The sequence below is a fragment of the Prionailurus viverrinus genome, chromosome B4, assembly GCF_022837055.1.
Source record: "Prionailurus viverrinus isolate Anna chromosome B4, UM_Priviv_1.0, whole genome shotgun sequence".
Lineage (NCBI taxonomy): Eukaryota > Metazoa > Chordata > Mammalia > Carnivora > Felidae > Prionailurus > Prionailurus viverrinus.
The window spans coordinates 92,437,799-92,450,294 of record NC_062567.1 but is presented as its reverse complement, the minus strand read 5'-3'; the positions used below and the strand labels follow the sequence as shown (position 1 = coordinate 92,450,294).

The 12,496-nt window shown below is 37.6% G+C and overlaps 1 protein-coding gene across 3 annotated transcripts in view; it reads left to right on the top strand.

Annotated features, from left to right (window-relative positions):
• PTPRR (protein tyrosine phosphatase receptor type R) overlaps positions 1 to 12,496 on the top strand; it is a 245,859-nt gene that overhangs the window by 208,578 nt on the left and 24,785 nt on the right. For all 3 annotated transcript variants that reach the window (XM_047868277.1, XM_047868278.1, XM_047868279.1), the window contains 3 exons: positions 1,423 to 1,502; positions 1,937 to 2,074; positions 11,190 to 11,300. In XM_047868277.1, coding sequence (XP_047724233.1) covers positions 1,423 to 1,502; positions 1,937 to 2,074; positions 11,190 to 11,300 — 329 coding nt within the window. The remainder of the gene's footprint in view (positions 1 to 1,422; positions 1,503 to 1,936; positions 2,075 to 11,189; positions 11,301 to 12,496) is intronic.

The following is a 12,496-nucleotide window of genomic DNA, read 5'->3' as shown; positions in this document are numbered from 1 at the left end:
CAATGGATACTAAAGTTCTTTTTTTTTTTTTTAAGTGAATTAAATACAGGTCTTGCCCTCAAGGGGCTCACTACAATTCATTGAGGACAGGCAAAAAAATTAAGCACTTAAAATACAAGATGGTAGGGGCCCATGGGTGGCTTCGTCGGTTAAGTGTCTGACTTCAGCTCAGGTCATGATCTCACAGTTCGTGGGTTCGAGCCCCGCATCAGGCTCTGTGCTGACAGCCCAGAGCCTTGAGCCTGCTTCGAATTCTGTGTCTCCCTCTCTCTTTACCACCTCCCCCACTCACGTTCTCATTCTCTCTCTCTCTCTCTTTCTCTCACACACACACACAATTAAATGAACATTAAAAAAAATACAAGATGATAAATATTAAAATAAAACATGAAGAAAAAACTGCCATGGGCCTATTTGGTATAGATCAACAAAAGGATCATTGATGGGCATCAGCAAGAATGGTGTCTGCATAAAACTAATGTTAGGATAGATTGGAGTGTACCCAAGGAAGACTGAATTGTGGAAGAGGAGGTAAGAACAGTGGGTATGATAAAGTCTCAGAATTTTATCTTTCTGGAGAAGAACAGCAATAGAACAATTACTAAAGAGGAATGTATAGAACTGGCTTCTTAAAAAATGGAAGGGACCATTAAATCAACGCAGTAGACATCGAGTGCCTGCTACACATATAAAGACCGTGCTAGACACTAGGTCGTATAGATGAGGAAAAAACCTCCATCCTTGCCTTAGGATGCTCAGAGTGTACCAGATTAAAGAAATCATAAAAGGATGAATTGATCTTAATTCATGTATGAAAATGTTGGTAAAAATAACTACCATAGTTTTCCTAACACTGGTTTACAAAGAGTGTTTCAACTTCTTGATGGAAAGTGATTTGAGAAGTTAAGACAATACTGCTAACACGATAGCAATCTATGTAATATCATTTTCATGCTATAGGTGACCAAAGTGCCACACGTGGTAACTAAAGACAGCTTCTTTAGCAAGAGGGGGTTTAGGCCAGACCAAGTGTTTGCTTTGGGCAGAAGAGAAGAGAGAAGTGAGCAAGGAAAAATGGTGCAAATTCCAAATCCAAAGAACAAGAAAAGAAGCATAAATAAGACATAGGGATCAAGAATCAGGAACCCACCAAAAAATGGCATGATGAATAAAATCATCTCAAGCTTATGGGTAACATTTGTGTTGAGGGACAGGGGAGGGGTCAAGATGGGCCCAAATGTCCCTCAATAAACACAGATGGATCAAGAGACAGACATGCAGACACATCAACAACAAACATTGACACAAACCAGATGACCAGTGTATAAATTAACAAGTGTGCTATGCACAGTTATTGGTGTTCTAAGGACCTTTCAAAAGAGTAAATTTGTCTAATACATTCCTTCTTGTTTTCCTCATTAGACCCCCTCAGCAGAGTGTGTTTAAGACCAAAAAATGTAACTGATTCTTTGAGCACCTACATTAATGCTAATTATATTCGGGTAAGTAAATAAATAAAATTTTCTTTCTGATGAGCACGTCAACTCACTATTTGGAATTGTTGGGGGATTTTTTTTTTACTCAGAGTGGATTAATTTTGATTTAACTTGATTACTAGCAAGGTTATTTGCTTGTTTAGTCATAATCAACATTGGTAGTGGGTCTTTTACATTGAGTCTTCCTTTCCTGTGTGTCTGTGGCTGCAGTGCTGTCTAGGGTCTGCTCTGATGAGAACTGAGCATTATGACCCTCAATACCATGTGCTGTGTTTGACTAGCTGGGAGAACAGTCACGTGACTCGTGCTAGAATCAGTGAAGCCGCGGAAGTTGTGTTGCTTTTGGACTAGTAGAGCCATCTTGTTCTGAACTTGTTCTAAGCTTTCAGTGCAAGGCATGAATTTCAAAGCCAATATTTCTGTCTCTTTACTCAAACTAGGGCTACAGTGGCAAAGAGAAAGCTTTCATCGCCACACAGGGCCCCATGATCAACACCGTGAATGATTTCTGGCAGATGGTTTGGCAGGAAGACAGTCCCGTGATTGTTATGATCACAAAACTCAAAGAAAAAAATGAGGTATGACCTTTACCCAAGTAGTGAACGTTGTATATTTTCGGTTGCTGTAGGAGAGATATTGTCTAAGGAAAATTGCCATGTACTTAATGACAGATTTAAGATGGAAACTTTAAGGCATTTAAAGACAATTTCACTTCATGCTTCCAAGAAATGGTAATTAGTGTCATTGTATGAATGGCAGGTTTCTTTCAGACAAATCAATATACTTGGCGTACATGTATCTCACATATTCCACATAGCTCTGCAAGGAAATGAGGAGTTATGAATTACCACTGTGGTTTATAGGCAGGGAAATGAAAAAACTACTCATGTCCCAAGTAATTTTTAAGCACTTACTGTGTGACAGATACTATTTTAGTTGTTGGCAATATAAATATATTAGTAAACAAAGCATACAAAGATACCTGCCATTGGTCGATTTTTAACTTGCTATTGGGGAATCCAGATTAAAAAACAATAAACATAATAAATTCATAAAACTATAGCAATTAGAAGGGATAAATGGTATAGGAGGAAAAGGTAGAATAAGATAGAGAGATTGGGTGGGGCTGAGCTGTAAGAAGGGTCAAGGGGAAGGTGAGCTTTGAAAAAAAGATTTGAAAGAAGTAACAAAGCCAAGCAACTTTTTTTTTTTTTAATTTACATCCAAGTTAGTTAGCATATAGTGCAATAATGATTTCAGGAGTAGAATCCAGTAATTCATCCCCTACATATAACACCCAGTGCTCATCCCAACAAGTGTCTTCCTGAATGCCCCTTGCCCATTTAGCCCTTCCCCCCACCCACAACCCCTCCAGCAACCCTCAGTTTGTTCTCTGTATTTAAGAGTCTCTTATGTTGGGGCCCCCTCCCTGTTTTTATATTATTTTTGCTTCCCGTCCTTTATGTAAATCTGTTTTGTACCTTAAATTCCACATATGAGTAAAGTCATATGATATTTGTCTTTCTCTGACTAACTTCAAAAAGTCAAGCAACTTTTTCAATATCTTTGTAAGAAATCCAAGAAAAGGGTCAAAGTTAAATTCCATTTGCATACTAGCAGTCTTTCCTCAGGGTCTAGTTTGTAGAACACTCATTCTGTACTTTACATCATAAAAAGAGAATTGTGTAATTCCCAAAGGGTGCTATCCTAGGTACTGCTTACATTTTAGGGCATCTTATTGGATCATTTATCATCTGGTTTTAGTCAGCGCTTGTGTTTGTTTTCTTGTTAAAATTACTGTGTCAGGGCTTCAACATGACAATAAGAATTTAAGAAAGCTGAGCTTTCCTTTTTACCTTTCTGGTGAGTTCTATCCCATGAGTATACTATATTCTGGCTGCTAATCAAGAAAATCCAGGCTTACACGCAGGAGTTTATGAGTTTTGTAAAGTTCGTTGCATTCTTTCATTTTTGCTACAATAGATAAAGTATTTTTTTTTTCTGAAAGTTATCCTGGAAAAAAAGTCTATTTGGGGTCTATAGATGAAGTTATGTACTTAATTAACTATATAGCTTACAAAGAAATGTATTTTTATGAATTTTATATGAAAGCCAGAGGTGGCATAATAAAAATAGCCCCTAATATTCTCGGCTGTGTCACCCATATCAATCTATCAACACACTGGGACGCTGATAATTCCGGCACAGTTGTTTAACACCCATGGCATTTTGCCTTTATTTTACCTAGTAGGAAAATATTTTTCAAGCTTAAAATGTACATTCTCTATATATGCATCTGTATATACATTCCTGCATACATATAAGCCAGATAATGTGAAAAACCTCCCATTACAAAACTAGTCATACTGGTTAAAATTTTAAATAGCATAAAATGTAAAATATAAATTAGCAACATTTCCTCAATCTGAGTAGATTGCATTACTCAGTATTAAAATTAAAAATTCCGTTCTGTTCAGACCCTCCATGATGTAAACATAATACTATAGAGGAAAGTTTGATGTTTTACAGATAAAACAGTAAAATAAAAATAGCATGCATAACAGAGCTTGGGGGAAAGAAAAGTCCCAGCCGGCAAAAAGTGAATAAAAGGCATAAAACCAGAGAATTATGGGTTACTTGTGCTTTAATGACAATACAAAACCTGGAGACAAAGCCTTGGGCTTGCAGAAGCCAAGAGTTGGAATGGAGACCTTCCATAAAGCGAGCTCCTACAAGAGCTGTGCCTTCAGTGAAAAGGTGAACCACGAAAATAAACCTGCCGACCAAAATAGGACTATACCAGGAAATTAATCTATCTAAATCTGGTCTTCTCATGGGAGAGATAAAAAGGTTCTCTGTAGTATTCAGCACTTGAAAACCAGGAAATGCCAAGTATAACAATTAATATAAAAATTAAATCTGGATTGATGACTCTCAGTGGCACTCTACAAAGGCAAAAACTTTATGGATGCATACACTCTCGGGATTTATATGACAGAATTTCAACAGAAAAAGCCCAGCCAAACAGAAGCTCACAAGTCAAAATAATGAGACAACACAAGTAAACAAGCAACATAAGGAAAAATCAGAAGAAATAACAAATAGGTAAAATAGACCCACAAGAAATTATAATAAAAGAAACTATAAATATAGGCTATTTTTTTTTATAATTAAGCACACAAAACATAAAATTAAGAACTTGACAAGGGAACAAGTTACCATCACAAAAGGGTAGGAAGATTTTAAAATAAACCAAACAGTCCTAGAAATAAATATTATATAGATATTAAAATTAAAGAAAGCATCATTAGGTTTAATAGGCTAGACATAGCTGAATAAATAATGATTGGATTAAAAAATAGAGCTAAGGAGATTACCTAGAAGATCAAAATGACCAAAAATACAAAAGAGAGATTAAGATATAGGGGCACCTGGGTGGCTCAGTAGGTTAAGGGTTTGACCCTCGATTTCAGCTCAGGTCATGATCTCACAGTTTGTGGGTTCAAGCCCCATGTGGAGCTCTGTGCTGAGCATGGAGCCTGAGCATGGAGCCTCCTCTCTCCTGCTTTCTCTGCCTTTCTTCTACTTGTGCTCTCTCTGTCTCTGTCTCTCTCAAAAATAAATAAATAAAATTTAAAAAAAAAAAAGAGTTTAAGACATAGAGGACAGTATGTATGTAAATGCCCAATGTATAGATAATGGATATTTTAGGAGAAGAAAAAAGAGAATATAAGAAAAGAAATAATATTGGAGGAAATATTCCAAAAGTGATGAAAGACATGAGCTCTCAGATTTGAGAAGCACCATAAATCCTAGGCTGGATAAGTAAAAATAATCCCACAACTAGACACATCTATGTAACTAAAAAACACTAAGGGAGATGATTTAACAACAGAGTAAGTAACAAATGGCTTCTCAGTAGCGGCAGTAGAAGCCAAAAATCAGTAGAACAATATCTAGCAAGGGATGAAAGAAAATAACTGACAACCCAGAACTCATGCTGGAGTTAACAGCATTTCCTAGATCTGAGTAGACTGTTAATCATTAAATTAAAATTAAAAATTCCTTTCTGTCCAGACCCTCCATGATATAAATATAATACTATAGAGGAAACTTTGATGCTTCACAGATCAAAATGATACTGAGAATTCTGGCTTAAAAAGAAATATGCAGTAAACTTCACACTACCAGGAAAATGCTGTTTACCAAAAACGTGCCAACTTCCAATTGTGTTCAGCATCATTGTTTGGAAGAGACAAAAATCATTTCCTCCAGAAAAAAATGAAGGTGGAGTTATCTTTAGAAATTCTCAGGCTTCATATTTTCATGAACCATTCTACTTTCTAATAAATAAATGAGTAATTGCCAAGCTCTTATTTAAAAATCCCACTATTCTCATATCACCAATTGGCTGTTTCTCTTCGTACCATTCGTGTGTTCACTGATGTGGCTATTTTAATTTCCTCCAAGAACTTTTCCTTTACATCCGCAACTTAGCAAACCGACACAAGAGGTAGCTTTCAGCCTATCTCGACTTTTGACATACCTTCCTCACTAAACTTAATCATTAATAGATTTTGATTGAAAGTGAGAGACATATGACTCTTCCTTTCACTTGAACACCTAGAGGCCACTGTAGGGTTATTACTTGGCCTAATTGCGATATTGTTGTGTCTCAGCCAATAGGGAGGCCCCAGGAGAGGGAGGAGCCAGGGAATGGTCAGTCAGTGGGACTGTCAGAGCACATCTATGGATCAATTAAGTTCACGGTCTTAGGTAGGTGCAGTCGGTGCAACCCCAAAACAATTGCAATAGTAACATCGAAGATCACTGATCACAGATCACCATGACAAATGTAATAATAATGAAAAAGTTTGAATATGTGGGAATTACCAAAACGTGACAGAGAGACATGAAGTAAGCCAAAGCTGTTGGGAAAAATTGTGCCTATAGACTTTCGCCAAGCAGGCTTGCCACAGATCTTCAATTTGTGAAAAATGCAGTATCTACAAAGCACAGAAAGGGAAGCTCAGTAAAAAGAGGTATGCCTGTACCAAGAATAAAAAGAAACAAGCAAACTGAGTCTCAGAACCAGGGTGTCTGTCCAAAGAAGGTCAAGGAAGGTAATGTTGGAGGCCAACCTGGCATGTAAACGGTGGAGCTCCTGCTGACCAGTTTTCAGCTTTCCTGGAGGAGCAGAATTAGCTATTATAATATCTAGAGAGGCAGCCTGGCCTAGCACTGCCCATCAATGCTGGGAAGCCTAATTACCATTTCCTACGTGACCAGCAGTCTGACACTCATACTGCCCAAGCAGTTAAGGGTGGCCCACAATTCAAAAGCTGATAGCTCTCAAGCAAAATCACTCACCTGTCCTTTCAAACACGCTTATATTCCAAACATAACTGTACCTTATTTTTATTTTGCTGGGTTTTATTCAATTGTCTTAGCTTGCTTTGCTTCTAACTATAATTAGAATCCCTCCTATTTGACACTATTAGTCAAAGAAGTTACAGTGGAAAAATCATAAAAACAGCAACCAAAAAACTCCAATGCTTTGTTTTATCTTAAGACATGTACATTTGTCGGGGCGCCTGGGTGGCGCAGTCGGTTGAGCGTCCGACTTCAGGCAGGTCACGATCTCGCGGTCCGGGAGTTCGAGCCCCGCATCAGGCTCTGGGCTGATGGCTCAGAGCCTGGAGCCTGTTTCCGATTCTGTGTCTCCCTCTCTCTCTGCCCCTCCCCTGCTCATGCTCTGTCTCTCTCTGTCCCAAAAATAAATGAAAAAAGTTGAAAAAAAAATTAAAAAAAAAAAAAAAGACATGTACATTTGTTCACACTAAGTATTTTTCATTTTTTTATAGGACTTGTTTTGTTAGTGTTGGTCTGAAGCTGGAGTTCTAGATCATATGGCTTATGGAAATCGTGCCCTTTATACATCATCAAACTTGCCCATTTCAGTTTGTTTTTTTTTTTAAATGAAAGAGAACACAGAAAAGTTTGTAAAGGATTTATGAATGCAGAATCCTGCGCAGATTCAAACTTTGCACTAATTTTTACAATTGTCACCTGTACCTGATTTGACTGCAGTTTTCTTTACTGAGTCCTTTTTTTTCCCAACGAAAAACTTGTTTAACTTATACAATTATTTCCTATTTTCTTTGCACCTTCATGTTTCATTAATCTATGTAAAATTAAATGATGGGGCTTCGATAATGACTCTACCTACCATAAGGAGGGTTGGATGTAAGTACACCTTGGTGAACATGTAAAGCTCAACAGATAATAAGAGAGGCAGTGGGCTTAGTAAGAGACTGGCCCAAGAACCATGTGTCGCATGAGCACCAGCCTATTTCACAGAGAGAAGGAAAGCCACTGGTTAATGATGTGGTAAAGTAGGGTTGGTTGGATGACAGCGGATGTCAGAGATAGAAAGTAAAATTTTTAAAATGATATTTGCTCTGAGAGTTTTAGCTCCCAAGGGAATTTTCTCAGAGCCCCCTACCAAAATACCTGAGCTTCAGTTTCCCCTGCTGTAAGATGATAAATGATAATAATAGCAATAAACCTGTTCTACCAAATTCAGATGATTGTGGCAGGGATTAAGTGATATGCTGGTGAAGGTAGTTTTAACATTAAGTTGCTGCACCTGTGTTGGTAATATTTAGTTGGAAAGCCAGGAATGAAAGTAACTACAGTAACTGTAGGCAATCTGACATATCCTATACCTCTCATATGCTAATGCAATCCAAATGAGCCTGACCATCTTCTTTTTACTTATTTAGAGCCACTGTCTTTGTGATGATACATGTTTTTCGCTCAGAGAACAAAATCTTTTTGATTTTAATGCATAGAATTTAAAAAGAAAGTAACTTAAAAATACATTTTTTTCTCCCCAGGCAACTAAATTACTAGCTAGACCTCCTTCCTCTTCATACTCAAAAAGCCCTAATGTGGTGGGATTGAGAGGGAGGGTCAAAGAAAAAATAAGATCATAAAAAATATAGGAATTTGCATTGCTTTGCCTTGCATTCTACTTTTGCTGTAAACCACTGATTATGAAGAGTTGGTTGATGTCCAGAATCTTTATAGTCAGGGTTCACTAATCACTTGTTTGTACAAGAGACACATGAGCCTCTGAAGACCTCTTTTTCCTCCAAATTATGGATTCTTGGAATCCATAGATAATTTCACTGAAAGGCTCAGCCCAGTTAGCAAAGAATAGTGATGATTTGGGGTTATATTCTGTGAGATAGCGTGCTCTTCTGAATTACCTACAATTAGTGTGGTTTCACAGTATTATCTGTAACAGAGCATTTTCCTTCCTTGCATTTTCTGCCTCTTTCACATCATTGTTACCCCCACAATAAAGAAACCCTAAAAAGCTGTTCACAAAAATAACCTGAACCTGAACTTTTGCTCTTTAAACAACTACATTTGCAGCTCTCCCCCACCTCATATTCAAAAAGCACCCACACTTATCTGGTCTCTTTTTCTCTGTTCTCCTAAAAGGGGGGGGGGGGGGAATGTATTCAGTGTGTAAAAATAAGCTATTGTATCTCAGAAAGGAGATGGGATGCTAATTAAGGGTTGTTTGAATGAACAAGTCACATTGCATTGTCTACTGGGAGCTGACTGCCAATTGCATTTTTGGTAAAGAGTCAAGAAAAACATTCAAGAGGGCCCCGGCAAGCTTGAGAGAGAAGCAAGCAGCGCTTCCATTTATCAAGTAGGTGCACAAGGCTGTTCAAGTATTGTTAAGAGTCAGGGTGCGGGCTTTGAGCTCCTGTTTTGCAGCTTTTTCCTACGGGTTTCAAGAGCCACCTTCCCAAGGAGGGGGCCTGCTGCTCAGGTCTCATCGTGGACAATGGGGCACGTATACCAGACCGCTGGACCGCTGAATGTCTCTTGCTTTGTTCAATACCTTTTTCAAGATTCTTTGTCACTCTTCTTGGATGCGTCCAGGAGGCATGGGTTTTAAGATACACAATAGCTCGGGTCTTACAGCGAAATAATTGAAGCTTCATTGAAAGAAACCAGGCAAATTGGTTAGTATCATTCTCTTTAACAAACCTGGGAAATTTTAGACATTTGGCACTAGTAAATGAGGAGAGAAATACATTGCTTTATTTTTAAAAGATTTCTTTTCTTAATGTTAACATTGTGTCGGCCAGAGTATGCCTTCAGCCTGATTGCCTTCGGGGCCTGGGTGTGGGGTGGCATGTAAATAGAGGTGAATATGATTTACTTTGTTTGGAAAAGGACCAGAATGTAGAGGATGCAAATGTGTTTTTATTGTCATGGATGAAAGAAACAGTGATTCCACAAGGGCAACTGACTTCCATCCTGGCTCTGGCGTGGAATGGCTACTACTTAGCAAGAAAGAATCCCCGAGATGTGTTTCTGATACTTTACATGTCTTTTCCTTTAGTTCTATAAATCTGTGATTCTTTCTTTTGCTGCTCTTTTGAATCTATAAGTTCTTAACTTTTTTCATGTAAGGTCCTATGCCTTTGACATAGATTTCTAAAATGAACATTGCTTCTCTGGGCACTTAAACAGCGGTATTCATACTTTACATTTTTAATCATTGAAATATGTAGTAAAATTCACAGGTTTTTTTTTTTTGCAGATGTTTAAAAGACAAAATAATGAATAATATGAGCCTATATGTATGTTTGAATCTCATTTTGTAGTTTTCTTTTAATAATGTAGCTTGGATATCATAATAATGCAATATTTACTGCTTTATCTAATGCATAATTAAGTGATGATTGAATCAGTTAGATCAAAAACCTAAAAATAGAGCAACCGTAATAAGAACAAAGTGTTTTAAATGCTTACTGTATGTCTGGCTTCGTCTGAAGTGCTTTTAATGTATTAAATGATGAGGAAACTGAGGCCAGAGACATTACGTATCTTTCTTACAGATTCTCAGCTAATAATAAGAGGTGAAACCAAAATTTGGACCCAGGTTCTCTGGCTCCAAAGCCTGCACCTTAATTACCATATTATATTGCTGTGGTTGCAATATAATTATTATTACTCATTAAAACCTTCAAAGAGGATTCATCATAAAAAATTTTTTAATAATTTTTTTATGCATTTATTTCAATAGATCCTATATGTGAAAAGATCCTGGAAGATATAGTACCATAAATGTATTAAAAATCATTATGTCCTCTTTACATACTAGAGAGATCTCATTCTGTGGCATCTGAAACTTTACAAATACTCTTATTAGACACTTGAACTTGAAGCAGGAAAATTTGACTTGGCTCAGTCATTATGAAAGAACATTCCTCTTATGTCGAGTTATCACATGATAAAGTCTAATATTTGGATCTTGATTTCTTAATCCTTAATTTCTCAATTTAGTTCTCAATTTTCATGCAGAGTTTTGGGAAATTTTGCCCTTTTTTGTATGGGATTATTAGCAATAGTGTTTGACAGGCACCTGTAAAAACTGATACTTTCCTTCTAAAATTTTATTGAGATATAATTTGTATACCATAAAAGTAACCTGTTTAAATGTGCAGCTCACTGGTTTTTTGTACATTTCCAGCCTTATAAAATTGATACTTGATTTTTTTAAATTAATTAAATAAAAACTCTTGAGGCACTTGAATGAAAAGTACCCTAAAACCAGTGAAATCATTAATATCTGTTGTGTTCTTTTTTCCCCCCCTCCAGAAATGTGTGTTATACTGGCCAGAAAAGAGAGGAATTTATGGGAAAGTTGAGGTTCTGGTTATCAATGTAAATGAATGTGATAACTACACCGTTCGAAACCTTGTCTTAAAGGTAAGAAAAAGCTATAAGTATCTAAAAAGTAGATGATATGAGAGGATTACATTTCTACTCTGAAATTGTTTACCCCAATAAGTGCTGCAGATTCAATTTAAAATTTAATAATGTCTGGGCGCCCAGGTGGCACAGTCCTTTGAGCATCCGACTTCAGTTCAGGTCATGATCTCACTGCTCCTGGGTTGGAGCCCTGTATCAGGCTCTGTGCTGACAGCTCAGAGCCTGGTGCCTGCTTCCGATTCTGTGTTTCCCTCTCTCTGTCCCTCCCCTGCTTGCGTTGTCTCTCTCTCAAAGCATAAAATAAAATGTTAAAAAAAATTTTTTTTAAAGATAATCTTTAAAAAAAATCTTAATAATGTCAAAATCAAAGAGAAATTATGATCATTCCCTCATGTATTTCTTTGTTGTCAGTTACTCTTAGTATGTGGAATAACTAAATTAACATAAGTAGGCATTCAAGAAATTCACTACAGGGGCGCCTGGGTGGCGCAGTCGGTTAGGCGTCCGACTTCAGCCAGGTCACGATCTCGCGGTCCGTGAGTTCGAGCCCCGCGTCAGGCTCTGGGCTGATGGCTCAGAGCCTGGAGCCTGTTTCCGATTCTGTGTCTCCCTCTCTCTCTGCCCCTCCCCCGTTCATGCTCTGTCTCTCTCTGTCCCAAAAATAAATAAACGTTGAAAAAAAAAAAAAAAAAAAAAAGAAATTCACTACAGATCGGATGTTGTGATCTTCTAATCTCTGTAAATAAAACATCCCTGATTTAACATTTTGAATGCCTTTCAAGGCTTGTACTGGAGACTTTACCACGGTTTGGGTGTTTTCTTATTTTTTTCAACCTTTATTCATTTTTGAGAGACAGAGACAGAATAAGAGTGGGGGAGGGACAGAGAGGAGGGAAGACACAGAATCCAAAGCAGACTCCAGGCTCTGAGCTGTCAGCACAGAGCCAGTCACAGGGCTTGAACCCACGAACTGTGAGATCATGACCTGAGCCAAAGCAGACACTTAACCGACTGAGACACCCAGGTGCCTCCCCAGCCCCGTTGTGTTTTTGTTTTTTTTTTTTTTTTTTTTTTTTTTTTTTTTTTTTTGTCACTTTGGTCTAAGCAGCTTTTAGTAAGGTCTGGAAACTGAAAGAGAAAATCTGTGCTTGTGGGTGGCTGTAGGAGGCAAGGCAAACCTGAAGTGTTGACGA